Source organism: Octopus bimaculoides, chromosome 3 (assembly GCF_001194135.2).
Source record: "Octopus bimaculoides isolate UCB-OBI-ISO-001 chromosome 3, ASM119413v2, whole genome shotgun sequence".
Taxonomy (NCBI): domain Eukaryota; kingdom Metazoa; phylum Mollusca; class Cephalopoda; order Octopoda; family Octopodidae; genus Octopus; species Octopus bimaculoides.
Window position 1 is genome coordinate 37,512,156 of NC_068983.1, and position 27,740 is coordinate 37,539,895.

The following is a 27,740-nucleotide window of genomic DNA, read 5'->3' on the forward strand; positions in this document are numbered from 1 at the left end:
TATATATATGTTTATATATATATATATGTGTTTATATATCTATATATGCACAGTGTCGTCGTCAACATCATTTAACGTCCGCTTTCCATGTTTGTGTGTATCTTCATTAATTGATGTTTGTTTTCCATGCCGCTACAGGTTGGTTGATTTGACAGTTTGACAGGAGCTGCACCAGGTTCCGTTGTTTGTTTTGGCAGAGTTTCTACAGCTGGATGCCCTTCCTAACGCCAACCACTCAGAGAGTGTAGTAGGTGCTTTTACGTGTCACCTGCACGAAGGCCAATCAGGCGATACTGGCAAAGGCCAGTATATATATATTTGTATATATATATGTATGTATATATATATATATATATTTTTATATATATATATATGTATTTATATATCTATATATGCACAGTGTCGTCGTCAACATCATTTAACGTCGGCTTTCCATGCTAGCATGGGTTAGACGATTTGACGGGGGACTGGCGAACCAGATGTCTAAACCAGACTCCAATCTGATCTGGCAGAGTTTCTACAGCTGGATGCCCTTCCTACCGCCAACCACTCTGAGATTGTAGTGGGTGCTTTTTATGTACCACCAGCATGAGGGCCAGTCTGGCGGCACTGGCAACGGCCACGCTCAAATGGTGTTTTTTACGTGCCACCTGAACAGGAGTCAGTCCAATGTTTTGTTCACATGCCACCGGCACATGTGCCAGTAAGGTAAAGCTGGAAACGATCTTGCTCAAACGGTGCTTTTTTAAGTGCCACCGGCATGGGAGCGAGACCGCTGCTCTGGTTGTGAACCCAATTAGATGGCGCTGTTAGCGCTCCACTGGCACGGGTGCCAGCGTATATATATATAAATATATATACATATATATGTATATACATACATATATATATATATGCAGATTGTGTTGTAAGTATTTACTCAACTCATTGATAAACTATGCGTCTTACTCTTCAAGTTTAGTATTTATACCGTTAAACTTTTATGTGCATCACGTCTAGCCTATCAGCTGCACTACTGATTAGCATAGACCAACATTTCCTCTCACCTAAAAGTTTATATCTGTAGGCCTAACACTCCGCCCAGTTTAATTTCACCACCTGTTCATTAATACCTTTAGATTAGTACATTGTATCGCAAGCATTTAGAGCCACATCTTTTGGTTCATCCTTGCCCTAGTTTCTCTTGTAGATGTTTCAATTGTATCAATCTCTCTAGTCCAGATGTTTTCTGCAAATATCATAGATACTTCTTTTTTTCATGATTAACTTTTTTTCCCTGCATAGCAGATCAGATGAAGAGTCACTGTGACTGAGCAGATATGGGTTTGACAGCCTCTTGGCTGTTGCACAGTCAGAATTCAAATGAATGTAACTAAACATTACATGCTATTTTGTCTGGCATCCATTTCAATTCTGCTATCCATCACAATAATAACAACTTATATTCTCCGTCTCAAAACTCTTCTCTAATCAAGCAGTTTTCCCATGGACCCCTCTTAATATGCTTATCCTTATATATACATATATGAAATTTTGAATTTAGTTCATGGACCCCCAGTACTACCTTTGCAGACCACAAGGGGTCTGCGTGCCCTATGTTGGGAACCACTGTTCTAGATCATTCTGTGAAAGTAGTACTAACAGAATATAAACTTCCAGCCCAGAGTATTACAAAAGTTTTCCTTAAAGAATTACTGTTATTTACCATTATACATCCATCCAGTGACCTCTCCTGCTACCTTAATATTCTTAGTATTGCCAAAATAAGATTGTAAATTATTATAGTTAACATGCTAGATGACCTACCTTGTGGTATTTACTGCAGTACTTTGCGTTCTGAGTTCAAATCCTACCAAAGTTAACTTTGCCTTTCACCCAGTGTAAGGCAGTGGACTGGCAAATATGATGACTCCCAGTATTTCTTCTAGCTCTTTGTGTTCTGAGTTCAAATCCTAATATAACCTATTTGGGCAGCGGATTTAATTTGTCAGCTGGTTTAACACGACTACCTGGTCCTTGGTGCCTTTATGAGAGTCCACTTTATTGCAAGTATTTGAGTCAGGTCTCCAGTTGAAGAATGCCTTTCTGTCTCCTCATTCCCACTAATTTCAATGTCCAGTAAAGTATTATAGGCTCTGCATTTTCTCCTGACTAAAAGTTAAAAAAATTTTTATCTGAGAGCCTGAGCTAAAGTTTGTATTAGTCCTTAGATATCACTGACATTCTGCACGGTCCAAATATGATCCAAAATGAAATATATCTTCCATTCTGCTGGTTTACCTAAAATGCATTTAAGCGAAAGTTATTTACTTAATCCCTATTTGTGTTATACTTTTATCAATCGAACCATCCATAAATATACAGAAATTAAATATGTTTTTTAAAGCTCTTATTGAGACCCTGGTCAGCCATATAAAGCAGACCTATTATCAAACATTCTCAAATATTTTTTATTTTCAAAGTCTATCTTGACCTACATTATACAATGCATTCCCATTTTAGGTTTGATGATTACCGATTAAATTAACAAAGTTGATCCAACTGATAAAACCTACGGTTAAATATGATATGTGGACTTGTAATTATGTTATAGATTATATTATACTGGGACAATGGAGTTGTTGCATGTGAGAGAAAAACTATGTAGAGATACTTTATATGTATTATCTAATTCAGGGTTTTGTGTTCAAATCTTACAATGATCAAATTTTAAGGTGAAATGAGGTGAAAATAAATTAGTCATCAGTACCATTTTTTTCTTAAAACTAATCACCATAGGGAAAATCTTGATCCAATATTGTGCCTCTTACAGGAAAAATATTTCCTTCACCAAATTAACTAGTCCTCTTCAGACCAAACAAGTTGCTAAATGCATCTGACTCAATACTTTTGTCTCTCTTCCTCTTTATATTTTATCTCTTTTCTTGTGGGTTTTCATCAAAGATGAGCTAAGATTCCTAATTTTGAAGGACCATTTCTGTTCAGTTTCACATACTGAATACTTTTAGAGATTATGAATCATCAAAAGCTGCTTAACTATTTTCCTCCTGGGCTGTGGTGATGGGTAAAAGATGAGCTGATATATTTTAATTGGCAGTACCCTCGAGAAAGGAAAACCTATCACAAATTCTCATTTTCTCTGCTCTACAGATTTCGGGCTTTGTGTTCATATAAATACAAACATAATATAAAACAAAAAATATATATTTATTATGTAATGAAAATGGTAAAGCATCGAACTAATTACTTTACAATGTGTGATTTCCTCATTTGACGTCCCGGTGTTGACATCACTTTTCACCCTTCCGGGTTCGATAAGTACCAGTGAAATAACGAGGTTGATATAACTGACTACACCCTCCCAACTGAAATGTGGATTCGTTATCTGTGTTAGAAATTATTCGTTAGGGTAGTAATGATGTCGCTTGTAATAGAAGCAGTATTTAGAGATACTTTAGATATAGTATCTAATTCTGGATCTTGTGTTTTTGCGTTCAAACCTTGCGAGAGTCGACTTATGTGCTAATACATGGGCTCGATAAAATAAATTATCAGCATCAGTACCATTTTTTTTTAACCAAAAAGGTGCTTGGTCTTAAAGCAAAAGAAATTAGTATCATTATAGTTTTTAGCAGTCGAAGCATCAAGTTTTTAGCAACAGTAATAGAGCAGAACAGCACATCATCATACGGTATTTGCAACAGCAGCTGTAGTAATAGCAACAGCAACTGTAATATTAGCAACAGTAGCAGATATCGTTGTGCAATGCAAACTATAAACCGCTTCTGTTCCCAGAAGCCGTTAGTAATCGACTGTCTGCACATTATTTATGTTAATGAGAGCAGCGAACGTCAGCAAGCTAACGCGCATGCTCAATCTCATGCCAATATCTACGGGGCTGCGTCTTTGAAAAGCAAGGGCACCGCACCCTGGTAAAGCGGATAGCGACCGGGAAAAAAAATAATAATAATAATTTCTTATAATTTACATTGAAATTCATGCTACATGAACAGGAAATAGGAACGTACAGTTAACGTGCTTTATAGTGTTCAAAAAAATCGGTGGATTTCTTTATATTCTATTGTTTAATTAAGGGTAAGTATGAAGACAGTATGTCTTTCCATAACGTCGTGTGGATTTCCTATTGAATGATCTCTTTTGGCCTTTTTGTTATTATAATTTGGAGTCGATCACCTTTCTTGTATTATTTGCTGTTTCATTACTAAATTAGTACGTTCTTACGCCATTAAATGCATGACTGAAACGTGCATTCGGTGTCCACTTAGCTTTAAATTCCTCTTTATATCTGTATGTATTTATATATATGTATCTGATAGAATATGGTTGCCGATAATGCATCAGATGACACACTACGGCTGTCCTAATCTTGATAATGAATAATTTCCTCTTCACACAGCCATACCATTATACATCTGATTGCTTTATCGGCAACCATATTCTTTAAAGACAAAACAAGAATTCACATTCCAATTCGACATCTAATCAAAATGGTTGTATAATAAAATGTGTGCCACAGCAAGTTGTTAGCCGCTTAGTCTTCATTACATGGCTGCACAGTGACATGCACAATTTTGTTGAATATCACACCGCACAAATGGACACACGGCTTAGATTAAACTCGAATTAAACACTAATGTTGTGAAATAGAATTTAAATGATATATTTTTACTGTTAAAACATCCTTCGACATTTTCCGATTATTTTAATGTTCCTCGTCTCTTCGCCTCGCCTTCAAAAATTCCTCAAATCTCCTGATATTTGTTGCAGACTTTCATTCGATCTTGCATGGCCTGATAGATTATTACTTTAATCAATCACCTGGACCACCTCTTTTCCTTTCTTAGACATTAGTTTCCATCCTATCGCATCTATTTCCCCCTTTATACATAATATTTAAAATAATTGCTTTCATTTCTCAATATCTCACATATCCCTGTTTTGTTTGTGGTTGTCTTTTTTTAAAATTTTTTAAATGAATTCTTTTCATTTCGGTTCAGAATTAATTTAACAGTAAATTAAACAATAATAATTATTTAATTGCTATAGGCGATCACTACTTAACTTAAATTTATCAGATGTCATCTTGACTTAGAAACTGATTTTATTATATACTACGACAATTATTTTTCTATAACAATAATATATAAAAAGCTCCTCATTCTGACAGATTTACTGTGTTTTCTGTTACATTGTCATTGTTTTTACATTGACTATATATTTTTACTGTATGTGGAGTTTTCTTTTTTAAATGTCTCTCTTAGAAATGTCACTTGACAGAAACCAGAATAGCTATACATTTGGTTGTATATGTAACATTATATATATATAGTACTCTGCAAATAAGCATCGAGTTGTCTTGCTTTTTTGACTGTTTTAAATTGGTGTGTGTGTGTGGATGAATATATGTGGATAATTAGGAAAGAGATTATAAGGAGCTCTGTAAATTTATTAAGCTCTCTCCTTTCAAGAATTGTTTGTTTAGAATGTTTTGTGTAAGTATTGTTGTCGTTGTTGAGGCAACAATACTGAGGAGGTGTGAGCGATGGTTAAAAAAAAAAAAAAAACAGTGTAGAGCAGTAGCAGGCCAGCCAGCAAGTCAGCCACCATTGCTATATTCAACATGGCGAGAGTGGAGAATAATTAATGTCTTCATTGAGCACCACCTTCGCTCTGACGTAAAATGCCAATATACACCACTCATTCTCGCTTTTAATTCTCTCCCTTTTAAAGCAATCTTGATGCAATTGTATGCTAAATATCTTTTTTTGTGGCTATATCGGCAAAACTTTTATATATATATATATATATATATAATGTGTGTGTGTAGCTTTGGCGATGTAACCGCAAAAAATATTTTGCATTATATATATATATATTATATATACGCGCGCGCGCACTCATTTATGAGGATATATATTAGTGTCATCAGTTTCGAGCGAATAAACTACTGTATACATTAAAAATTTCATTTTCCATTTCTACATATTTACTTATGTTTATATATAAGCAAAATATTTTTGCGGTTATATCTCAATCGTTTTGCACACACGCATATATGTCTATATATAAAGATATATATATATAATGGGATCTTTTATACAATATATATGAGAGAGAAATTCATAGGCATTTTTTTTCTCCCATTCCATTCTCCATTATTCCAAATTACTGTACTTAATATAGTTGTTTCTCAATAAAGATGTTGCTAAAATATTCAGATGTTCCCTACGTGAACTAGTTTTTTTGTTTTTCTTTCTCCATCTTATGTCGTCTACTAAATCCTCACTCCGCCTAGATTCCATCCCCTGTCATTATTAAAATTTTGCAATATGTAATATATATGTATGTATGTATGTATGAGAGATAGTGTAAACTTTTCAACAAAATTAGCTTGTCTAACTTTCATCAAAACGACTCTTCCCATCAAAATCGTCAATCGTCATTAATGAATCGTAAGTGTTGAAGCCTTACATCACGGTTTAAACTTCCGTTTATTTTAGCTCAACACAATTTTCTTATGGCTTGTCTCTAAAACTGTCCAGTCTTTCTCCATCGCCAAGCTAATTAAAATGTTAGCATTTTTTATTTATTTATTCTTTCTCCTCTTGCAATTTTAATGTGTTCTTTTAATCATTTGTTGACAGTGTTACCGAAAACAGTTAGCTTATAATGAGGTTAATAACGGCTTAGGTTGAGGGAGTGGTCGTAGTAGTAGGATTTTAATTTGTTTCCACCTTATCTATTAGAACATATCGACTACACCTTGAATCCAGTCAATTAGCTCGGCTTTTCTCACTTCACTTTCGACGTTTTCCAGGTTTTCACTTCGTTCATACAACTTCTGTTGGAGACTCATATTTTAAACTTTATTTTTTCAGTGAAATAAAAAAAAATCAACCATGACTAGCGAACTTGAAGCATTACGGCAAGAGACCGAACAGTTGAAAAACCAAATTAGGGTAAGTTTCTGCTTTGTTTATTTTATATACCTATTTATATAGGTTTATCTTTAAACATTCGAAAGTTATTTTTGTTTTGGAGATTTGGAATGAATTTTTAAACGTTTAAATTTCTTCGTATGACCCTGTACACTCTCATAGTATTTGATTTTCAAATCCATTATGCATACATTAACAAAACTTCTTTTTGTGTGATTGAAAATTAATCTGTTATGAATCTCAAAAATATTTGTAGAAATGTCACAGAATTGCAAGCATGTTTCTGTGCCCCATAATAAACAATATTATTTAACTTATTGTTCTGTCAGCTTAGTAAATGTTTTGCCTAACAAAAGTGAAATACTAGTAATGTGTCCATGATTTGTAATAACATTTGGCTATCCCTCAGTATTTGTGTGTGTATATCTATGTGCTTTAAGTTATCAAATTAACCCTTTCTGATTATTAGGAAGCTCGGAAAGCTGCTGCCGATACAACGTTAGCAATGGCAACAGCAAATGTGGAACCAGTTGGAAGGATACAAATGAGAACAAGGCGTACACTCAGAGGTCACTTGGCCAAAATATATGCCATGCATTGGGCATCAGATTCTCGGTATGTTTTCATTTTAGACTTGATTAAAATTTCATTGAATTTATTGTAAAAGTATTTACTCATCTTTCTGGGATGGAATGTGGAACTTTTACTGCTTTATTGTAATTTTGCTAAATGAAAAATTAACATTTACCAGGTCTCAAGTGCATTAGTATTTAAAAGGCTGGTAACTGCTTGAATTGTGAGCTTTGTTATCTTGTGTAGTTAAAATACTCAACTAAATTTTATGTAGAATGCCAGACAGTCCAACCTGTTTTGTTGCTTTTGATTGACTTGTTATAAAAACAATATTTTGATTACCAGGTTGATATTACTATATTACAAAATTTTTTATTGCCAATTGTACAACTAAATGTATGTGTATTTGAGACGTTTCGACTTTTAATCCCTTGTTTAGTATTCTCTTGAATAATTTTTTAATCTTGTTGGTAGTGGATTAAGCTCTGGTTAGAATAAAACATCTTGTCTTTTAGCTCCTCATTTAATCAGATTAATTACTTCTGATGTGTTGTTTTATTTTTGTGTAATAAGTCCTCTCTGTTGCTATTAGCATTTAAATTCTATTTTACCCAATTTTGTTTTATATCTAATTAACATACTTTAAGATTAGATGATTTAATAATGTAGGCAAATATTGCTAAATGCAAAATGCAGGACTGAACATTATGTTCAATGTAAATTAGAATGGCCACTTAATTACTTGAAACCTGAATGTTTATGTGCTGTAGTGAAATCTAGTACTACTTTAAAACTAGTAATCATAAACTCTATCTAAAAGTTAAAGGCTGCTACGTTGGAAATAGTAGAGTGGCTTCTTAATTGTCTAATTTAATTAAATAAATAAAATGTCTTTCCAAATTATTTGCTTCTAGTTTTTTTTTTTTTTTTGTTTCTTTTCCATTCTTAGCATGTTTTATTGTAGTCAACATAGCTCTCAAGAATTGGTTTGGTGGACTTGATTAATGGTCTTCATGAAAAAAAGAAACAACTGTAGATTTTCCCCACATAATCTAACAACTTAATCGTATGGTTATGATTTTTGTACAATCGGCATATTAGAGGATATTCCAGATGTTAAGAATATCTTCAACTATGTTGGTTTTCTGTTACATGATTGTATTTGATGGGCTTTATAACTGAAGCAAATTTACTTTTAGCTATCAAATGAGCATCATTAATTTCAGTTTTGTTTTTCTTTCCACTATCTGCGTGAGAACAGAAGGTAATATTATTTAAACAATTTGGCACTTTTTTGCTTGAATATGGTTTTTCATTTTATAGATATCAGAAGGCAAATATGTTGATATTCATTACCTCACAAATTGGCTTTTCTTCTAAAGCTGATTGCTTTTCTCTAGTGACTAGATTTTATTTTTTTTTTTATTTTGTGTATATTTTTAGTTTCATTTTCTCTTTTTGCTTTTCTCTTCTGATGAAAGCCATTTTAATTCTTTATTTCTTGTTTGTCTGGGTTTTCATCCTTTTATTTTATCTCCATAACTTTACCTAGCCGGGTAGTTTGTCATGCTTAAATATTGACAAAAATTGGTATTCCTGATTGCATGTTTGTACACCTGTATGCTATATCTACTGCACCTGGATTTACTGTGTAGCATTTAGTCATGCCTTAACTTTTAAATCCAAAACGTGAAATTTACCTGTTGAACTATATAGTGTTCTATTTTGGAGGGAAATTTTACTATTAGCTTTAAAAATAAAATATTACTTTAACACTTTTCATGAAAAGTTTAATTTGGTTTGTGAAATTTAACTATTCAGTCTAATTACACTTAAACTTTATTAAAATTCTCTCTTGAGAACTTCATTGCTTATTGACAAATATCTGGGGAATATAATAAATCTATTATATATGCATATATATTTTATATAAAAACTACAAAATGACTTAAATTTTCAGTCCTGAAAATTTGAATTTCTAAGATTCCTTTTTTAGAAATTCATCTTTTTAAATTTAAGGCAAAAAACAGTTAAAGGCTTTATTCACTATAGAGAGTACTTTTCAGAAATTTTATGCACTGTCTATCTATATTATATATTTTCACACATTTCACATATTTCATCACTTCTAAAATATCTATTGTAGGCAATAGTTCACTTTGAATATCTCACTCTTTTTTTGCATGAACATTCTAAAATTTAATTGCAAATGTTGCTAACATTCAGAAATTTGTTGAAATTGATTAATTTATAAAAGATTAAGTTTTATACTATAAACATTAAAATTTAGCTTGGAATCTTGGAATCATTATAGTTTTTTTTTTTTCTTTTTAGATAATTAACTAGGTAGTAAAAGAAATTAAATATGTATTTAATAGTGTAATATCAAATACTTTTCCTAACGAATATGTTTTTACATATTTCTTTCAAAAGGATATGTATATTATTTACATCTCACCATATATAGAAGATTGAAACTGCAAACTAATGAAGTTTCCATATGAAAATATTGATGCTACTTTAAAGTTAAATAATTTCTTTGGCATAAAAATTTACATGAAGTGCTTTTGTAATCTTATGTTTTCATAAAACATGTTGAGATTTGAGTGTGCATGTGTTTGTTTAAATTATATACACATGCACACACATATAAATATATGTGCATACATTCTGTGTATGCATGCTGGTTTTCAAGCTACATGAGTAGCAAGTTACAGGATGCAGTCAGTTATATTATTGATTTCATCGCAGATGGACATTACTGGTTTTGAATGTATTTATGTAGTAGCTTGACTTTTACCCCCGAAATATATTACATAACTTGAAAATGTTTTTTAAAGCATTAAGTGAAATGTCACCTTTTTTTTAATCCAGTTTTTAAAATGTATACTTTCTAATTTTAAACTTCATTTTAGTCTAAATTTCACACTTACAAATGTTTTCCAGTTATATCAATGTACTATTAAGTTCATAGATACCACCCTCATTTGAATATTTTGTATTTCTTTCAACTCAGGAATTTAGTATCAGCTTCTCAAGATGGTAAACTAATTGTATGGGATGGTTACACAACAAACAAGGTAAGTTAGTGTAGCATTTCTTTCTTAATATTATACAAATAGTTCTTAATGTTAAATTTCTGCTAAACAGTATTTTCTACCTCCAATCACTAAAGATTAAACTATATTATAAATTTGTATGTTTAAGTCTCTCTTGCTACTTAACGCTGTAATACAGTGTGTGTGCGTGTGCATATATATATATATATATATATATATATATATAATAATATGGGTGGCTCATTAACAATTTAACAATCTAAAGGCAAATTTATAGATGTTACTAAAGTGACAGAGGGTACTATACGGTACTGGCATTGCTAGAAATAAGTCAAAACAACTCAATAGCCATAAATGCATTGTCTTAATGACTGACAAGGAAGATAAGTTCCCTAGCAGACATATCACCGGTGATTTCGAATTTTGATGCAGGGCATCTTAATTCTCATCAGTGGCTCTTACTGCGCCTAGGGTTAAAATCAACTCACCTTGTCAGTTTACACGAAAACTGTCAAAACTCGTACACTGATTTCAAAAACGGTAAAAGTGAAAGTTATAAATAATATGGGTGGCTTATTAGCAATTTAACAACCTAAAGGCAACTTATATATTTGTATCTCACACCAGATCTTTTGACTGGTGGTCAGTTCTTATATAGATTTGATGTTTGGGGGTTTCTTTTTTGTGTGTGTGTGTGTCTTGCTGAAAAGATTAAGCTATTGAAATCCTTGTGTTAACATTTGTTTCATAACTTAAATATATTTTTATATTTTAGGTTCATGCAATACCGCTCCGTTCCAGTTGGGTAATGACATGTGCCTATGCTCCCACAGGAAATTATGTAGCATGTGGTGGTCTGGATAATATTTGCTCCATTTACAGTCTAAAAACTAGAGAAGGAAATGTGAGAGTTAGTCGTGAATTGCCTGGTCACACAGGATATCTGTCATGTTGTAGATTCATAGATGACAACCAAATAGTCACCAGCTCTGGAGATATGACATGGTAAGTAATTCACTTCTCCCTTAAAATAAGCATCCCTTATAGACTATTCACATTATTTCCATATCCATAACTGATTCTTAATTTTACAACAGCTGTAATCTTATTATTGAGCTAATGGATTAAAACTGAGCAAGTTTATTACTTGATTATAGTTAATCAGATATTGGACAATTTGTTCAGCTTATTTCCAAGATCTCTATCTTTTCATAGTGTCAGTTTGCTGCTTTGTTTTTCAGTGATCTGTTGCAAATATTTCTTGGCCTATTTATATTCCTTACTGCTATTTATTCTATCAGTTAACTCCACACCTTGTTTTTTTTTTTTCCACTATTTTTATATCATTTATCCAACTGCATGTTCAGCAAGGTCATCTATCTAACTAAAAGAGCCATTGTTTGATAAATATGTAGGCCACTTGGCAATTAGAACAATCACTGTATATTTCAACAAAACTCTTGGCTATAGTGCCTTTAAGAATGTTGATTGGTAAATATAGCCGTTTAGTGATGATCCTAAGCTTGCCCACTAAATAGAAGCATTACTTGTTTCCTGTGGGCAATTTTTCTAATTAATAATTGAACACTACCTTACTACTTATAATTTATCCCAGGTGGCATTGTATTTGTTACTTTTTCTTGAATTTATTATAATCTGTTAATGTATGTGTTCACTCTAATTTTATTTCCTTTGGGAAATGCTAAAAAACATTACCTCACACATATTTTTCTTAGTAGCCAGGTTAGAATGTAGTACCTGATTTAAAATGCATTTTAGAGGGTTTTTTTCTAAATTCTCTTTTTTTATTATTATTGTAATGTATTTGTATGATTTTTTTTTTTCCAGTGCATTGTGGAATATAGAGACAGGAAATCAAATTACCTCTTTCACAGGTCATACAGGTGATGTAATGAGCCTTTCACTTGCACCAGACATGAACACTTTTGTATCAGGTGCTTGTGATGCTTCAGCTAAGGTTAGCACACATCAAACTTCATTGTCTTTTTTTTTTTTCTTATTTATATATTTTGTAATTTGATCAATTATCTTCATTCTTTTGAAAAAATTTCATTAAATTTGATTATAGATCTCTATCTCTCCTCTTTAATAAGTTATTTATATGAAGACTAAAAAAAATATACAGAATTTCTTAGTAACAATAGTTATTATTTTTCAGCTCTTTGATATTCGTGATGGTATATGTAAACAAACCTTTACTGGACATGAATCTGACATAAACGCCATAACAGTATGTGATACACTCTTTCTTAATTATATCTTTTGTTTGGACTTTGTTCTCCTTAGTTTGATATTGAAAATTTGCTGAAATTTAATTTTTCTTTTGTAGTATTTCCCCAATGGATTTGCCTTTGCAACTGGCTCCGATGATGCTACTTGTAGATTGTTTGATATCCGTGCCGACCAGGAAATTGGAATGTATTCACATGACAATATAATATGTGGTATTACATCAGTTGCCTTTTCTAAAAGTGGTCGTCTTTTACTTGGCGGTTATGATGATTTCAACTGCAATGTCTGGGATGTCCTTAAACAGGAACGAGCTGGTAAGAAACAGTAAAACTTTTTTTTCTCTAAGCTTCTGAACCTCTCATTTTTGAACCATTATTTTTAATGATTTAGAATTATAACTGCTAGAGAAAAGGTTTTAAAACAAATGCAGTAGCATACTGTGGCTATTAACACACTTCAATTATTTTACTTTGCAAGTTTACAAAACTGTCTAGATACCTAATTGAAACTACTTCATAAGAAACTCATATTTGAGATGGGATGATTAAAAGTATATTTTTCTTTTTGTTTCCTATTATAGGTGTATTGGCTGGTCATGACAACAGAGTAAGCTGCCTGGGTGTTACAGAAGATGGTATGGCAGTTGCAACAGGGTCATGGGACAGTTTCCTTAAAATCTGGAATTAATGTTTGATGTTTGAAGTCTCATCGTAATCTGCTTCTGCACTGTCTGTTTCTAAGAGAGTCCACGACCTGCAACCAAATTCCTCCAGTAAACATATGTAACATGTTCTCCGCTACTTGTAGCGTTCTCATGTACATTGTAGGTCAGTTGGCACCTAACTTTTCTAACAAATGCTTAATGGACCTCATTCAAACTTTTCAAGAAGGGGAGTTTTCTCCACAAATCATCTCAATTTATATTTGCATCAGACGTCTTGCTACGTTATTCTGCATGATCCATAGACATTGCTTCTTCCCATTTGCAAAACTGTCTAGTATGCCTTCTTAAAGCAAGTATGGACTTATGGTATTGACAATTCATACATTTGTTTAAATGTTGGGGGGTGGGGCGTATTATGAAGAAAATAGTATATTTACTAACACTTCAGGTAAGATTTGGTTGTATTACCATAAATTGCTGGTTGGTGCTGCCACATACCCCTCTTCCTATACCTGATGTTCTGGAGGCCCCCAAATAAGTGTTACTATCCGATCAGAAAAATTTGTATGCAAGAAATTACCCTCCCTTTGTTAGCTTGCTAGAAAACATTTTTGGTTCACTGTATCTGTAATTTCCCCTCTCAGTGTAAACTTTTTGTCTTGGGACCATGGTTTGGAGAGAAAAAAAAATCTTATTGCCATACCATAAAAGGCCATTTAGTGGGGCTATTTGTTTATTCTACATGTCCACTTCAAAACAAAACAAAAAAAAAGAAAGAAAATTGAAAAACAAAAAAGGAAAAAAATTAAATGTTTGAATAAATGCTGGCTTCTAGCACTTTGTTAAAGGGAATGTCAAACAATTCCAGCAGAATGTTAAAAATTAGAACTTATTTCCCTAAGATATTGACCTTTTATCTCCAATTCTTAGTTGTCAAATGTGGCATTTTTTATGTACATATACTTATTTATGAGTGTCTGGTTCTCTCTGTGTGTTATGTATGTGGTACATACATGCATTCACACACACACACACACACACGCACACACACATTTGTTTAATATACATGCATATTCTTTCTCCATGAATTTAAAAGGAAAACAGAAAAGCACCAGATATAGTTTTGATTTAGGAAATGTCTGAAATTTGCCACTTGTCAACTTCATATCTACTCTTTCTCAATACACTATGTTCCTCCTTCTCCAAATGTACTCAAGATCTTTCTTAACTTTTCTTAATTTAAATTTTTTTTTTTAAATATAGACCCCTGGAGGCTGTCATACCTGGCCTATGAATGGTTTATTTATTTCCAATGGCTATATGTGATTTGATATATTACACATTTGATAACCCTGTATGATTTTAGTTGTCAGTATATAGAAAATAGTACCTTGCTGTAAGGAGACAACGATATGACTTGTGCAGCCAATTGTCTAGTGGTCATATCCTGACAGAAATCACTGTCCAGCTGCCGATTACTATTGATGTCTCCTTTCAAGCATTTATATTTATTTTTTCTTAGTCTTATTTATGTCTTTAGTGTATTAAGTTTGGCCCATCTCCTTTACTTGTTTCTGCACAGCTGCTTTCTCCTAAATGAGCAAGACACTTTTCAAAAATGGATGTAAACTATTGCTGAATACAGCAACTGGCTAATTATTGAGGTTAACACTTTATTTTTTAAAGTGAAACTCTTGGTGTGTTTTGTCAGGCAGAATGTTTGAGTGTGTGTGAGAGAGAGAAAGAGGAAAATATATGTCAGTTTAGTTATTCTGAGGGTATATATTAATATCCCTTTAATTTTGATGAATATCACAGATTTTGTGTGGTCATTTGTGTGTTTGTGACTGTACGCAAGTAGTAATTGATGACACAAGCCTGTCAGTTTTGAAATTTCAACTAATATCTAAAAACTTTCAAAAAGAAATCCCATAAACATGCACTAAGCATATCAACCCTACCCCCTCCCCAAGAAAAATCCCCCCTAAACCCTCATTAACGATCTTGAGTTGTTGAAGTTCAGCTGGGTATAATGACCTGAGCTCACCACTGCTAGCTGCATTGTCATCTGTGACTAACTTTGGGAAAAACTTTAATCATTAGACCTTTTTAGTAAGTTTATAAGAGCAAAACTGGTCAAATTTTAGATGTTTAAAATTGAAGTACCCTGAATATTTAAAATATTTCACAGGACAGCAGCCAGCTACGTGGTGGGTCCCGGCGCAGTTGTCGTCGGTTCGGTTGTGTATTTAGCCTTCAAGCTTTCAAACAGCAAAATATGTCAGGAAACACTAGTCAGTCTAAACTTTTTGTGCAACTCAACAAATGTTGTATAATTGTTTTGTCCAATAAAGTTGTATATGTCTATGGATTTGTGCTGGTTTTTCTTCAGTTACCATTTCAATTTTTATCCTATTTTTCCTAAATTTCACAAGTGTATTTCAGTGAAAAGTTTCTGTTGCTTGTACTTATTGGGCCCTCCAAATAGAGGCTATGACACGAATCCTTCTTAATTAGATTGTATCATGCTTTGTTCTGGCAGAAATATACTGGGAATTTTTCTTTTTTTACTCTACATACTCTACAGCCGTCAAGTGACATCTCAGTCATGTTTTCCTTCTGTTGGTCAATACAATAATTGTCCAATATATAAACTCTTAAATTATTTTTCTTTTACCTCCGCCATCATGGATTCCATCTGCTTCTAATTTGCTCTTCTAAAAATATCTTTAATTAAAATCAGTTATCTTCAGCAATAACTTATTTATATTGCAGTTTAGGTGGCCTTATTGTTTTAGGTTATCTAAAATGCTCTTTAGTTATTCTCTGCACTTGGCATTTTTTTTTTTTCTTTTTGCTTGCAAATTGACAAAAGTGATATTTAGATAATAATGAATTTCTAATATGATAGCTATGACTTTATTTTTAAATTTTTAAATAATAAACTAATTGCAGTATAGTGTTCAACTCTGTTAACTTTCTATTGAGAATCTTTTTGGAAGAAACCTTCAATGAAGAACTTGGAAGATTGTAAAATAAAAAGAAATCTTCAGCACATCCCGAGTTCTTATTCCCCAAATCAAAATTGGAGCCAAAAGGTTTGGTGAAGTATATTTTAGTGTGATATTTCTCTCCTTCACTTCTCACTTCGTCCACTTCATGTGCAGACAAATTGGGTGTTATTTGCCAGCAACTCGAAACAGCAGTGCTGAGCAAAACCTACTTTTCAGACTTCATTGTATATCCAAGTTTTGGGCTGACATCAATTTTTTTCCCCCTTTACCTGTTGTATAAATATTGTATTCCCCTAACTATTGACAAACTTTTGTAGCTTATATAGTTAGAATTTAGAACCTGTTCATTTTGACTCTTGTATTTTGTGTTCAGTATTCTAATTTTGTTTATGTACATTATATACATTCTATATTTTCCCCCCATATATATATGTATATATATATTTATATATATATGTATATATATATAATCATTTTTTGTGAAATTCCAAATGCTGTGTTAAGTTCAAAACTTTGTTTTTTTCCAATTTTAGTAATTTAAGTTTTTTAAATTCTAGTTATCAATACGGGTCATTTTGACTCAATAAAGACTGAAAGATGAAACACTCAAGTTGTCTGTTTTTATATTTTCACTATGGCAACTGCTTTTATTACTTGTGTTTACTTGTAGTTTTTATTTTCAAATTGAATTGCAGATTAATTTTATTACTTCTTACATACTTTTAGCTTTTAAAAACTGAACCTTTTGTAAAAATATTAATACTGATTTTATAAGCATGCAAGCAAGAGCAGTGAATTTGGAGGATTTTTCTCCTTTGTTTATTGTATAAAACTTGTGATTTTTTCATATTTTAGTGTAACTTATCAAGCTGAGATTTTGTAGCATTTAGGCTTTAAATGCAGAAACTGGAAAAAAAAAAGTTTCTCATTCAATTTCATAATTGCTATAAACTATTTTATTAATTTGAGTTTAAAAATCCATCTTGTTGGTTGCAATACTAAAATTTCATTTATGATCACAACTGTTTGAAACCAGTCAATTTAAATATATTACTGTTGTGAGATATCTTCACATCAGTATTGTTTTACTTGGGCAATCAATATGCAATGTTTCCATCGTTTGATGTTTACTTCATCTTAGTATAGAATCAATAATATACATTCAAGACGGGAAGGTCTCTATTATACACCTCCTACAAAACATTGCAAACAAGTCTATCTGTCGCCTTTCAATCATATGTAGAGATGTGCTACATAAAATCACCCACTACATTCTGTAAAGTGGTTGGTGTTAGGAAGGACATCCAGCCATAGAAACCAAGCCAAATCACAACTGGAGCCTGAATAGCTACTTCCAAAATGTCCAACCCATACCAGCATGAGAAACGGGCGTTAAATGATGTTGGTGTTCATTAAATTCAGATGTACTGGATTATGTTTCAATTGTGTGTCTACTGAAATGTAATTTTTGTGTGTCTGTCTTGTTGCTGCACCTGAAGATTCTAATGATAGCCATTGCAGTGTTAAGATCTAATCAGAATGTAACAGTTGTTGTTACTTCACACTTGGAGGTGTTGCTTGATTTATCGTAATTTGCACTCAAATCTTTTGCAAATTTTATCCTACTGTGTTTTTTTTTTTTTTTTTTTTTTTTTTTTTTTTTTATGTTGATGTATCAGCTATGAAAAATACACCAGTAAAGTGGTTGGTTTAATACTATTCCTAATACCAAAGAATCCAACCAAGAAAAATTTGAAATAGTCTTTTAACCCATTTAAGAGTGCAACAACAAGCCTGCAAGTGTGAAAAGTAGATGTAAAATTTAATTTAACAAAAACCGAGTCAGTTAAAATATATCAAACAAATCTTGAAAAAAAAATGCTCCATAATTGATTTACAACTGTTTTCAGAAGACTAAAAAATTCATATTTATTCTTCTACACTGTTAACTAAAAGCAATACAAACTTTCAACTTTAATTATGAAGTCTGTCTCCCTAAAGTGCTCTTTTCCCCACACCCAAGTCCCCACCATAGTTTATCTAAGCTGCAATATTTTTCATTATCACTTTTCCTCTCTGGATAACCAGTGGGGACAAGCATAGCCACATGGTTGAGAAGTTTGCTTTGCTGTCATATAGTTTCTTGTTCATTCTCTCTGGACAGTTATCTTAGGCAAGCATTTTCTACCAGCATCCCTTCTCAAACCTTTTACATGAAGTTGAGTAGATGGAAATTGAAAGCCCATCAAATTGTTGTTTTATATGGAATTTTCTCTCTCACCCACATTTTCAGAGACCCTGACAAAAGTTTGGGTGTTGCCTCTCTGATTCTTGATTGAGCCCTAAAGATTTTAATGTACTTTTAAATAGTATCATGAAAGGATTGTGAAATGTAGTTTTAGACCTGCAGAATAAGGGTAATTTGTTCACAATGTATGATCTAGAACAAGGTGCCCACACTCCTTGATATGCAAAGTTTGATGGATATGAGACGACTTGTAATAAATGACAATCTATATTTTCCTCCCTGTCCTATTCCTGGTTATCCATGTATAAAAGAAACCCAAGCTATCAACATTTTAAGGTAACACTGGCACCTAATAACTTGACGATTTAGACAGCCCCTTGCTTTCCTGTATTAGTGATAAAGTTTAACCCTTTTGATACCAACCAGCCTGAGACCACTGTTGGTTCTATGACCGTGATTTCTAGTTTTAAAGTGACCTAAAATACAACCTTCCATCAAAATTCCATGTTAATTTATATTCCAAATACCATCTTGAGAAGGACAGTTATTTTGATAAATTCGTCACTAGTTTAAAAATTAACTGAAGCAAAGGTTGTGTATTTGAACAAAAAGATTAAGAATCCTTGATGTAGAACTACACATACAAGTATTGCACTACTCCATTTCATCACTTTCCTTGCTCAAGTCAGTCAGTGATATATGGAAGAGAACATTGTGTTTAACTTTATTGTTGCTCAAAACATTTAAATTGCTCTCCTCTTCTTTTGACTTAATAAACAAGTACAGGTATTATTTGAAACCCCCCATTCCTGTCACTATTTTAGGATTAGGGAAGGCATATTATTTATGTTAGTATTACACCTGCATCATGAATAGACAGCTTCATATGACTCTAAACTTGATCTTTTCAGCTCTTGGAGAAATTCCGAGGAATAATTTCATCAAAGAATATATGATCTTTTTTTTTAATTGGCACAAGGCCACACGTTTGCTAGGTTCTGAGGGTGGATTTGTTTGAATTGACACAAGTATAAATGATTCTGTGTGGACAAAAGGTGAAACTAACTTGGCAGGGTTTGAATTTGGGCCAAGACTAAGTACTGTAAAGCATTTAGTCTGGTGCTCTGCCACTTCTGTAAACTTGCCACCCACTTCTTCAGGTTAATATTATGAGATAAGCTACCTGACATTTGTTTTATTCATACATTAGTTATACAAGTCATTTTCTGACGTAAATAACTGTTACAGTATCATATGAAGTAAACTAGGTTCTCCTCATTTTTGTTGTTTCTAAATTTACTTGAAAAATATTGAGTATTCCATCTGCAGTTTCAGCTATCAATTTAGCAGTAAACACTAATAATAGACCATTTAATAACAGTTCTTGTTGAGTTACATTATCAGCAAATCTGACATAATGCAATCAATCTGCATTTTTAGCTGAGGTTATCCTAAGATTTACTACTTAAAACATATGCTTCTCATTTTAAATTTGCTGCATTCAATAGACACAGGAATTATACATTTGATCTTCTAGCTCCACCATTTCAGTAAAACATAAGTTCCTATTTTGATAGTGACTTTTATCTATTAATTTAAATTTAAGTGAAGACTCGAATACATGTATCTGATTTAAAACAGATTGGTGAAGATGTTGGACACTTCACTGTGTGCAAAACATAGAATTATTATCTGTACTCTAAGATAATGCACAATGTTGGTTTCATTTAAATTTACTAGCGGAAAAACCTGCCCACTGTGTGGTTTTCTGCTAATTGCTACATAATATTTGTACATTTGATTTCCAATTTGTGCAATTTTCCTGATATTACATCTGATTTACCCTTATATCCTTCTAATAGCACTCAATAAATAAGCAAGATGGTGTTGGAATTTATGAAGAAATTGAGTATTATGTTAGCCATGTAAAAGTCCTGTTTATCATATATATATATACAGGGTAGATTTCATAAATTTGCATGATGGCAATCTGGAATGTGCACCTAGTATATACTGTAAAAGATCATATTGAAAAATTTAGGGTAGGTTCGAAAACATTATTATATAACTTATTTCTTCAGCATTATTTTTCCATCTATATATATATATATATGATGACTTCCGACCGAGACCTTTGGAAATATGCTGTGCGTGAGAAGACCCGGCAAGCCAAGTGAGACCTAAATCCAAGGCCTCTGCCAGGACTGTAGCCAGCCCATTTATGCGTGCCTTTCCTTCATTGGACACTAAACTCCACTTGCGAAGACCTGTTGAGGCAAGTGAAATGGAAATCGAACTAAACTCGACGACTGGCACTCATGCCAATGTCGTCTCCTTCATTGGACACGAAATTTGGCTTGCGAAGACCTGTTGGGGGCAAGTGAAATCGTGATGGCACGTGTAAAGACATTCGAGCGAGATCGTTGCCAGTACCGCCTGACTGGCCTTCATGCCGATAGCACATAAAAGCACCCACTACACTTTTGGAGTGGTTGGCGTTAGGAAGGGCATCCAGCTGTAGAAACTCTGCCAAATCAGATTAGAGTCTGGTGTAGCCATCTGGTTCACTAGTCCTCAGTCAAATCGTCCAACCCATGCTAGCATGGAAAGTGGACGTTAAACGATGATGATGATATTTATTCATTTTAGTGTTAATAACCTATTTAAACCCATCATATAACTACAATAACATAAACAGTAAAGGAATTAACTATTGGGAATATATGATGGATTTCAAGTTACATTCTTAGGTATAGGAGAAAGAGAGAAAAGTGAAGTGCTCAGGCGATTCTGTTGATTGGATCAATTGAAACCCTCATCGTAACCGACGGAGTGTCAGTACCAGACATGACACTACTGTAGTGCTAGTGCTGTGAAATATTGCACACAATATACACACACACACATATATATATATATACATATGTATATAAATAAGTAACAAAGATAATACAGGTGTCAAGACATGGAGTCTTGATATTCAATATTCAAATAACATTGTTGGGGTGTGCAGATTATACTGAATTAGCAAGGTACCTCAATTTAAGTACCCAATTCAACTGAATCTTATATAGTTGGCACTCTGTCGCTTACGACGTCGAGGGTTCCAGTTGATCCAATCAACGGAACAGCCTCCTTGTGAAATGAACGTGTAAGTGGCTGAGCACTCCACAGACACGTGTACCCTTAACATAGTTCTCGGGGATATTCAGCGTGACACAGTGTGACAAGGCTGACCCTTTGAATTACAGGCACAACAGAAACAGGAAGTAAGAGTGAGAGAAAGTTGTGGTGAACGAGTACAGCAGGGTTCGCCTCCTCATGCAGCTTTAGGTGTTTTCGCTCAATAAACACTCACAACGCCCGGTCTGGGAATCGAAGCCGCAAGTCTGCTGCACTAACTACTGGGCCATTGCACCTCCACTGAATCTTATATAATATATATGTGTGTGTGTGTGTGTAGATATATTTACATGTTGAAATTAAATATATAGGCACATGCATGGCTGTGTGGTAAGAAGGTTGCTTCCCAACCACATGGTTCCAGATTCAGTCCTGCTACATGGCACCTTGGGCAAGTGTCTTCTACTATGGCCTCTGGCCAACCAAAACGTTGTGAGAGGGAATTGGTAGACGGAAACTGAAAGTAGCCCATTGTATATATTTATGTTTGTAACTGTCCCCCACTCCCATTGCTTGACAACTGAATCTCGTGTGTTTATGTCCCCGAAACTTGGAGGTTTGGCAGAAATAACTGATAGAATAAACAGCAGGCTTACAAAGAATAAGTCCAAGGGTCAATATCTTCAGCTAAAAGGCAGTACTCCAGCATGGCCACAGTCAAATAACTGAAAGAAGTAAAAGAGTATGTGTATGTACATGCTAGATGCTGTTCATCAAGACAAAACAGGACCACATCTTACATGAGTGTCATTTTGGGTTTGTTTCTTGGCATGTTTAATTTCTCTTTTCTTTGATTTAATTTCTCATCTGCTATGAACATTCTGAATGTATTATTATTACTACTACTTTCGTTCCTCGTACCATCTCCCCAAATTAAACTTGCATCTAGTTGCAGCTCATCTATTTAAAAATTCTTGTCCCATGTGCTCCCTTCCATTCCATTCTTTCATGTATTCTTGACCAGTCACCAAATGATGATGCATTGCTAAGTTAAGGTTCTCTCATTTTTTTCGATCTTTCATACATTCATTCGCCATTAACACTTTAAATGTATTGTTTACTAACAGCTAGTTTTCAGAAGCTAACTAATTAAATTAAGACACTTACTCGTTTCTTGGCTTGTTTAATTTCTCGTTTCTATGGTTTAATTTCTCATCCGCCATGAACACTCTGAATGGATATTACTACTACTACCATTCCTCATGCCATCTCCCAAATTAAACTCTGCGGTGCGCCTGCCTTGTCCCGCTCCCACCACCAATATCGGATATCTCAATCTTTATCTCTATTTCCTCACCATCAACACTGGATATCTCTCTCTCTCCTCCCACCACCATTACCTGATGTCTCTTCTCTCAAACCCTCCTCCTCCTCACTGGGCTTTTCTCTATATATTACCTGCACTCTCTCTCTCTCTCCTGGGACAAATGCAACTAGCTCAGTTGCCCACCTACTTACCAGCTATCTTTCATTTCATTTCGTTCTGTCTAGAAATTTGTCACCGCCATTACCAGATGTCTCTTCTCTCAATCCCCCCTCCTCACTGGTGCCATTCTCTATATTACCCACACCCCTTCTCTCTCTTCTTGGAAAAATGCAACAAGGTTAGCTGCCCACCTACTTAACCGACTATCATTTCGTTTTGTTCCATCTAGAAATATGCCACCAATTACCCAGTAATTTTCCATGCACATCCAGGGAAGGAGACAGCTAATCGGCTGTACATGTGTGTATGTATGGATGAGCTTGCTTCCTCTCTGTTTGAAACACACCTCCTCGCTAGTGGTACTCTCCATCATACCTGCAATCCCCTCTCCCTGGACAAATGCAACCAGTTTAGCTGACTCCCTACTTAACCTAACATTGGAATATCCATATTTGCAACATCGCTAAAATTTGCATTTTTTTTTTCTTATGATGACCATAATGCCCCACTAGCACCTACTTCTACCTCCAGTAGGGGCAACAATCTTAATCTTAACACTCTTGAATGTTTGAATGATGTCGAGTCAGAAGCATGGTGAAGCATGCCTTAAAAACAAACACGGCAAACTCCCTCTTCTTTTCAGGTGCTGAATAACATCTCTCCTCTCCAAGCCCCACCCCACATTCCTTTCCCAATGTAGGTCTTGTGAGATTGTAGAGATGCTTGAAAGAAGATGTCAATGTATGCTGCATACAAAAGGTAAGATGGAGAGGTGCTTCAGCTAGGGTCCTCACAGGCAAGGTACATAGGTATAAAATCTTCTGGCAAGGTAACATGGATGGAGTAGGGGGTGTAGGCATACTCCTTGTGGAGAAATGGGTAAAGTCATAGAGGTTGTCAGGGTATGCGATAGAGTGCTTAAGCTCAGGTTAGTCCTGCAGAACAGCACAGCTACAATTATCTCTGCCTACGCCCCGTGACAATGACCTCATCTTTGCAACTGGAGATTTTAATGGGCATGTTGGGCGGCAATCTGATATCTTCACTGGTGTACACGGGGGCCATGGTATTGGTTCCTGAAACAATGAGGGAACTAGGCTACTGGAGTTCTGTGATGCATGTAACCTTTTAATCTGCAACACTAATTTCAGGAAGCCAGACAGCCACCTGATAACCTGCTAGCTAGATTGATTTCATCCTCACCAGACAGCAAAATGCGGGGTTGCTCTTAAATACAAAGACCCTCCTGGGTAAAGAATGTACCCCTCCAGCTTAGTCATTAGTGACTTTAGGCTCGAGACCAGAAGGATACCAAGAAGCAGACCAATCCAGAAAAGGATTTGGAAGCTAAAGAACCCTTCACATGGTCAGAGATTTAGGGACATCCTCATCGAGAAATTTGATGAGAGGGAGGAGGCGCTACAGACCTCGGACATAGAAGGTAGCTGGAAATTCCTATAGAACAGCTTACTGAGTGCCACAGACCAAGTCTGTGGATGGTGCACAGTCCCTTCCAGACCTAGAGTAACGTGGTGGTGGAATAGTATGGTAGACAAAGCCATTAGAGCGAAGAAACAGGCCTGGAAGGGTGGGGGTAGCCGGGAACTGTACCAGATAGCCAGAAGGGCGGCTGGGTGACAGGTATACATAGCCAAGGGCAAAGCATAAAAGAAGTTTGCCAATATCCAGCAATGTGAGGATGAAAGAACTGAAGTATTTCAGATTGCAAGATGGTGTGTGAGAGAAAATTGTGATGTTACAGGAGAGAAATATGTCCACATGGATGATGGTGCACTTTCTTTTAGTGATTCGGAAAACAAAGAGGCTTGGAGAAACCATTATGAAAGACTGCTGAACATGGAGAATGAATAGGAGGAGGAGAGCCTGCCAAATGTTGACCCAGTAGAGGGACCAGCACCACTTTGACTGGCTTCCATGCCGGTAGCATGTAAAAAGCACCAACTGATCGTGGTTGTTGCCAGCCTTCTCTGGCCCCTGTACCGGTGGCATGTAAAAAGCACCCACTACATTCTTGGAGTGGTTGGCATTATGAAGGGCATCCAGCTGTAGAAATACTGCCAGATCGGACTGGAGCCTGGGGAAGCCTCTTGGCTTCCCAGACCCTAGTCAAACTGTCCAACCCATGCCAGTATGGAAAACGGATGTTAAATGATGATGATTTTCTATAACTGGATGCCTTTCTAACACCAGCCACTTTATAAGCTGTACTAGGTACATTTTATGTGACACCATTACTAGGGAAGTGCCAAATTCTCAAAAAGGCTAAAGGGTCCTTTCAACCATACACATTAAAAATGTGCTACATACACTTTTTCATGGCACCAGTACTACTGAAGAATCCTTGTCCATGACTCAACTGGAGAGACCTCTTGACTGTTCATTCACCAACCTCTTTACAGCATAAGAAACAAAGGATAAGACAGGGGCATGAATGATTGTTATATGAAGGATGAGGATACTCAACATTCTGAGACAAGAATGTACAGTCAAGGTAATGTGATATTTAGAATAGGACAATATATACACACACAAACCATCATCCTGTAATATAAATATTACCAACAAGCTCTTTGACATCTGATGAGTAAGAAGGAACATTTGAATTAGTGCTTCGCTCTATCATCATCGTTTGATATCCATTTTTCCATGCTTGCAATAGGTCAGACAGAATTTGTTGAGGCAGACTTTCTACAATTAGATACCCTTCCACCCTTACTTTTTCCAGGTGAGGTAAAAATTTCCACATAGCTAGGCTTGCTTTTCATGAAAGACTGTAAACAAACAACCTTCCTTTTATAACAATGACACTCAGTTACAACCATCATGTGATGTCTAGACAAGTGTATACACACACACACCCATGAATGTAAGCATATATATATATATATATTTAACATCCACCTTCCATGCTGGCATGGGTGGGACGGTTTTGTTGGCCAGTCAGAAGCCTGCACCAGACTTCTGTGACTGTTTTGCAAGATTTTTAGCTGGATGCCCTTTCTAACACCAACCACTCAACAGAGTAGACTTAATGCTTTTTACGTGGCACAAGCATAGGCAAGGTCAGTTTTGGCAAGGTTTTTACAGTTAGATGCCCTTCCAAACACCAACCACTTTACAGTGTGGACTGGGTACTTTTAAGTGGCACCCATACTGACAGGGTCACCAAGTATTTGCAAGACAAAAGAAAAAACCTTCCAAGAGAAGAGGAGGCATTGCTGGAGGTGATCTTGTGTTGGATGATGAAAGGTTATAGTGAGACATATATAAAGGCTTTTTTCAGTTTCTGTCTACCAAATTCACAAGGCTTTGGTTGATGTAAGGCTGTAAGAGAAGACACTTGATCAAGGTGCTGCCAAGTAGGACTGAACACAAGACCACTGTTTGGGAAGCAAGCTTCTTAACGTCACAACCATATCTGAACCTAATTCTAAGTGTATATTAAGACATGTTTATGTGTGTATATAGAATCTTGTGATCAGTGTGGCATCATGGATGAGGACAGAAAGATTTTGCAAAGTGGTTTTAAAATCAATAATGTATACCTGATACTGATAAAATAGAGATGCAAGTATGTACGTCTGGATTAACAAAAGTTTTGGTTACAAAATCAGGCTCTCTTTGATGAGTACCGAATAAAGGCTGTAGTCACTGAAATAACGAGTGACTACAACTGAAATGTTGAAGTACATAAAATATTACAAGTTAGTTCTGAATAGGTCACTTTGTTCTACATTGCCTTAGTTGTTGGGATAGGAGCATCTACTTAACCTCATGAAACTAGACCATATAACCTACTTAAAAGGTAGTTTTTTTTGCCAAGTACAAACATATTGTTTTCAAATTTCCCAATAGCAATGCATCTTTGTGTGTGTATGTATATATATATATATATAATATAACATGAGGATATCAGGCTTTAATAGTAAATCACAACATTCGTTTCTCTGCTGCACACCAGCTTTTAGTTGTTGAGTTCATATTCATATAACATTATACAAAATTATTTTTTATAGTTACTCTATAGTTTAATATTTTTCTGCAACTGCCATGTGTGGGCACTTTATCAGATAAAATACAATTAATTCCTGCTGGAATACTCAAGGCATAAACAAATAATGACATAAGAGGTCTCTCTGCATGTTATGTGGTTTCTTTATCTGAATTATACTAAATGTGTGTGTGTATATATATATGTATGTGTATATATATGTATGTGTATACATATATATATGTATGTATATATATGTATATATATATATATATATATATATATATATATATATATATATATATATATATATATATATATATATATATATATATATATATATATATAT

At 34.4% G+C, this 27,740-nt stretch overlaps 1 protein-coding gene across 2 annotated transcripts in view; it reads left to right on the forward strand.

Moving 5' to 3' along the window:
• Positions 1-15,875, forward strand: part of LOC106878845 (guanine nucleotide-binding protein subunit beta) — a 163,284-nt gene extending 147,409 nt beyond the window's left edge. The window contains exons 1-9 of one of the 2 annotated variants that reach the window (XM_014928364.2): positions 3,873-4,095; positions 6,900-6,980; positions 7,429-7,574; positions 10,549-10,612; positions 11,367-11,596; positions 12,440-12,569; positions 12,771-12,842; positions 12,942-13,158; positions 13,425-15,875. In XM_014928364.2, coding sequence (XP_014783850.1) covers positions 6,921-6,980; positions 7,429-7,574; positions 10,549-10,612; positions 11,367-11,596; positions 12,440-12,569; positions 12,771-12,842; positions 12,942-13,158; positions 13,425-13,531 — 1,026 coding nt within the window. In that variant the 5' untranslated portion in view covers positions 3,873-4,095; positions 6,900-6,920 and the 3' untranslated portion in view covers positions 13,532-15,875. Of the gene's footprint in view, positions 1-3,872; positions 4,096-6,899; positions 6,981-7,428; positions 7,575-10,548; positions 10,613-11,366; positions 11,597-12,439; positions 12,570-12,770; positions 12,843-12,941; positions 13,159-13,424 lie in introns of those variants that run through there. The other variant, XM_052966149.1, reaches the window with a different exon arrangement.
• Positions 15,876-27,740: the final 11,865 nt, after the last annotated feature.